The sequence below is a fragment of the Indicator indicator genome, chromosome 15 (genome assembly GCF_027791375.1).
Source record: "Indicator indicator isolate 239-I01 chromosome 15, UM_Iind_1.1, whole genome shotgun sequence".
NCBI classification, from domain to species: domain Eukaryota; kingdom Metazoa; phylum Chordata; class Aves; order Piciformes; family Indicatoridae; genus Indicator; species Indicator indicator.
In genome coordinates this window covers 8,533,396-8,538,424 of record NC_072024.1, presented here as the reverse complement: position 1 = coordinate 8,538,424, position 5,029 = coordinate 8,533,396, and the positions used below count along the sequence as shown (strand labels likewise).

The 5,029-nt window shown below is 43.2% G+C and overlaps 1 protein-coding gene across 1 annotated transcript; it reads left to right on the top strand.

Moving 5' to 3' along the window:
* Nucleotides 1–1,430: 1,430 nt before the first annotated feature.
* SNTN (sentan, cilia apical structure protein) lies at nucleotides 1,431–4,704 on the top strand. Its single transcript, XM_054387617.1, has 4 exons — nucleotides 1,431–1,540; nucleotides 2,134–2,168; nucleotides 3,090–3,229; nucleotides 4,546–4,704. Exons 1-4 carry the CDS (start codon nucleotides 1,431–1,433, stop codon nucleotides 4,702–4,704), a joined length of 444 nt encoding a protein of 147 aa, XP_054243592.1.
* Nucleotides 4,705–5,029: the final 325 nt, after the last annotated feature.

The window sequence follows — 5,029 nt, the reverse complement described above, 5'->3', positions numbered from 1 at the left end:
GGATGGAAGGCTTTTCATGCCTCCTTGCATGGTTCAACAGATGTGAAAGGGAATTATCACTTCAACATGATATCAAGACTCTATTTTTCTTTTTTTTTTAGCTGATGGCAGATTACTAAGCCTGAATTCTTGTTTAATTTTGGTGTGTTAATTGATGGCATAATGAGCATTGATTATATGTGTTTTGGCTGCGTCATTGCAATTACAGGCTCTGTTTTATTCATGAGCCAGTCCTAAAGAACGCACTAGAGATCTAAGACAGCTTAAACCTCTCAAAAAAAAAAAAAAAAAAGCTCCGAATTGTTTGAGTAATGACACTCTTAGATGGAAAATTAAAGGTTCTCTTTTCCCATGCTTTTTAAGATAATTAAAATCCAGGAACAGTAAGGTGGTGAACATCCTTATTCATTAGCCTTCAGTAATTTAGCTTCTACTAAATGAGGAAAATGTTTTAATTCTCTAGGCCATCTGTTGCAGTCTCCTTTGCATGTCCTGTTACATAAAGTCTCATCCTGGGTAGGTTTAACATCAGCATTGTATCCTTTCACAGGAATGATGAGCAGGATGAGGTAGTTGAAGTCACTACCTGTTAACAGACCACCCCAGGATTAAAACAGCTGCTTGGCCTTTTAGGTTGAAGTTATCCTGTCTAGACACCTCTAGGCAAAGGATCCACAGAAAGGAGACCATGCACAGAGACAGGCAGAGTGACAAGATGCGTGTTTTCTGATAGCAATATCCATGCCAATAAATAACAAAGTTCATCAGAGCCCTTCCAGTCCCTGTAATGTGCAACTGCTCTGCCATATGGCTCCATACTGCTTTTGGAAGCAGGCGGTAATCCGGTTGGGTTGAAACTGAAGCAGAGGCTCTGTGCTGGCTGCTGCTTTGCCAGTGGTTCAGAGGAAGGACAGATCTCCTCTTTGCACTGCACTGAGAGAATAAATACTAGAGCAGAAGCATGCTCACCTGAGATAAATGCTAGGCCAGGAACTAGGAAATGCTTGGCTGCTGACTTTGTCTGTAGGAACAACTCACTTTTTAGCTTGGAGCAAGTTACATCAGCCCATGCTAGTAAGCTTTCCCATTAAAATAAAAACGTACATAGGTGAATAGACTTGGTGTCTTAGTTACTCCTGCTTCAAAGTTACATCCCTACAGATCTAAGAGGACTCAGGCTTCATTAATTTGGTTTGTTTCTGTCAAATTTCCACAGAAAATAAAAGCCACACTACTTGGCAACCCATCAGTGCTGCCTTACAGGAGCTTCTTTAGACTGATGTATTTATCCAGCTTCATGATCAGCAGGTAGCACTTACATTATTGATGGGGCTTGGCTGCAAGCAAGCTGCTTCCACAGGGCTGAGCTTGAATTCACCTGTTTGCTATGACTCGAGTTGCTTAGAGATCACAAACACCCCAGCCTGGAGATGTGTGGCTGCAGAGCAAGTGTCCCCAGCACGAAGCAGTACTCGGTCAATCAACCAGCTCCTGCTTCCAGCAATAAAAGCCCTGCAGCTGCAGCAGGCATGCCCAAGCGGTAAGTCAGCCCTTTGCTTGTCTGCCATTTGTCTTGAAATTCATTGTTTGGATGTATTTGTCTCTATGACAAGCTGACTCTTCTGCTGCGTGTTGGCTTCTCTGTCATTAGTTTCCAGCACTTTAGCAAAAGCAAGCAGGCTTTAGATTTTAACAGAAAGCAGAGAGGTATTTCTCACAGATATGGGTCCTGCTGGGAACAAAAGCTATGTGTCTGCTCTAAACTGGGAGCACTGGTGAGTGAGGGATGACAGACCCCTCTGCATTTCCCTGGGAATGAGCTTAAAATGGAGCAGCTTCCTGAAGCGCTCTCATGTTCTGAAGAAATTATTTGAAGGATGTTGCAATGCACCTTTAATAACAACTCCAGTCTACTTGCTTATGTCAAGGATTAGGAGCTGAGTGATGTTGTGTGCAGCTTGTAAAGGTCATTTTCCTCTCCACTGTGAAGGAAAGCTGGTCTCCCTTGGGAAGCCTTGAGTTCCTGGGGGATTAAACAAAGCAGTAATGAGCAAACTCATTCCTGGAGGAATGATAATATATACACACAATATTCACCTTGGTAACTGTGCCTCTCTTCTCTCTCCCTGCCAGCACATCTATAGCCAAGCAGCTGGCATCAATAAAAGGTAAGGACACCTTACCCCCAGGGGTTCAGGTCTTCTAGTGCCCCAGCCCAAGTGCAGTAAATCCTGGTGGTTCAGCAGAACTGTGGTGGCTGTGCAGATCCTCCACCAGTGCAAGCTGAGAGGGTCTCGTAGGTCCCTGTGATGTGTGCTGTTGTGTTGATCCATGTCTCCAGTCTGCTTGCTTCTCCATTAAAAATCACAACCCAGACCATCTGTGGTACTTGATACTAACTGAGGGATGTGAGTGTGTAGTCTTTAGGATGAGGCTCAGGAATTAGGTGAATGAATCCAGGCAAAATCCCAACTGCACTAGAATCACAGAATCACAGAATGATAGGGGTTGGAAGGGATCTCTGAAGATCACCTAGTCCAACCCCACCGTGCTAGATCAGGATCACCTAGACTAAATCACCCAGGAACACATCCAGGCAGGTTTTTGATGCCTCCAGAGAAGGAGACGATAATGCTGAAGTGCAGCAGTGCTGCTCAGATGCAGACGGTTCTGTTCAGCCAGACATTTCCAAATGGGTCACATTTTCCCTAGTACGGAATCCTGGAAGTTCAAATGCACCCAGGAGGTGCCCACTATGGCCTGTGTCCATGATGTGGCAGGTCCTTGCTGGATGCCCAGGGTGGGGGTAGACCTGGAGGGTCTTGCAGATTCCCCTGCATTACTGTCCCAACTCTGATCAGAAGCTTCCTTTTGGGGTATGTTTTCATGGGATGTCAGATGTGTTGCTGGCCCACTCCAAATAAAATCTGGGTCAGGTCCTCTGTGGGTATAAACAGTTTCAGCCTCATTAACTTTAATGAAACTACACAGATTTCCACCCACACAGGATGGTTCTGACAGATTCCTTTCAATTATATCTCCAATGCCACTTTTTCTGGTAGGATGATAACTTTTTTTTCCCCCTCCAGGTCTAGGAAAAGGCTCAGACCTTGAAAAAGCTTTTGCTACTGTAGCTTTGGTGTATAACAACGCTGCTGACCCTGAGGGCAAGCTCAGCAAAGCTGAAACCAAAAGCTTGCTGCAAACCCAGTTTCAGGCTTTCATACAGGTGAGGGAGTTTGGGTGAGTAGGTGGCACAAACCTGGCACTGGCCAGGTACTTTGGGTGCAGGAATGACACCTGGGGCTCTATTCTGCAACTGGGCAGGCATCAGCTCGTGGGGTAATCCCAGGTGAGACTGCAGAGATTTGGTACAGACATCCTCACTCAGTTAGTTGCTTTGTGTTGAGCTTGTGCCTAACACAGGACTAACGGAAGGGGAACAGCAATAAATCACAGCTGACAGCCTGCTTTTTTTTTTTTAAGAAAATAGTACAATTGGGGAAAAAAGAAAGAAAAAAAAAACTCAGATGATCTCAAATGATGAGAAGAGACTGTTTATGAAGACAAAAAAACCCCACTGCATTTAATGAGGTCTTTGGTACTTTGCCAGGGCACTGACCCACTACCAAGAGAGCTAGCCCCATGCCATAGAGCTGCATGTGCTGTGGCCACTAGTGGGAGAAAGACAGCAGCAACCACCTCTTCATCAGTCACCCACCTGAGCTGTCAGTGGCAGCCAGGTGTGTTGAAAACCAGCTATCTGGGGACTTGTGGCTGTAAACTTCCTGCAGGTTTGTTTTTCCCCTCTCCAAATTAAAAAAAAAAAATAATTAAAATAAAAGGGCAACCGATTTTATCAAGTGGCAGAAAAAACTATGCAGAACTAGTAAAAATTATCTCAATTAAGTAAATTAGAGAGATGTTTATGAGTAAAGACATTCTTGACAACATTTTTGCTTCAAAATATACTTTTTGCTTCAAATCATACCTTTTACTAACCTTTTGCTAGCAAAATCCTTTTGCTGACAACACCCACATGATTTGCTGGGGAGGGGGAATTGTACCAAATTGGAAACTAGGCACCTTATGGAAAAGGACTTAAAAATATCAATAGCCAAATAAATCTGAAACCCTGAGATGTTTCAAAGATTACTAAGCTAAAAAATCTTCCTGGAATTCTTTTGTATTTTTCATATGGAAATATGGATAACAGAAATGATACATAATTGTAGTAGTTCATTCCAACAGTAATGTCCAACAGGACAGAGAAAAGCAGCTACTCAAGTGGAAAGTTTGGGAGCTGATTTTCCTCCTGTCTGGTTGCAATATTTCTGTTTGAGTACCTTGGGATACTTTTAAAAAAAACTAATATGAATGTGGATATACAAACCTGAATAAGAAGACAGAAAAATGCATGTATTTTTACACAGGTGTCTGTCTCTTTTTTTTTTTTTTTTTAAATGATTCAATTTAAAAAGGAGCTCCATGTTTTACCTCCTTTTCTTAATCTATTTTTTTATTATTCTTTAAAATTCTCCGTAGGGCCAAGAAAACAAACCAAAATACCGGGAAATAATTTCTACCCTGGATGAGGAGTCGGAGAAGAAAATTGATTTTGAAGATTTCATGATCTTGTTAGTCAGCCTCACTCTAATGTCTGACTTGCTGCAGGAGATAAAAAACGTGAAAACCACCAAATGATCAGTACTTTAAAGGAAGAAATGGCTTGGCACTTTGTAAGGAAAACAGGAGTGAACCGCAGGCAGCGATAACACCAAGCCCCTGGATATTCTCTGCTAGTCCCTTTTACATGGAATAAAGCCTTCTCCAAAGCTGGCTGAACTCAGTCCTCTGTAGACATGGTCATGGAGTGAAATGTTGGTGCTCAGGGCTCCGTGTCTGCTATGTACATGTTCTGGGAAGGTGTGCTGACTGGGTTCTTGATGAGTCTCAAGGCCCCAACACCAGTTAGCAGTGGGGTGCAGCCCCCAGCCCAGTTTAATACAAGGAAAGTCAGCCCACACTC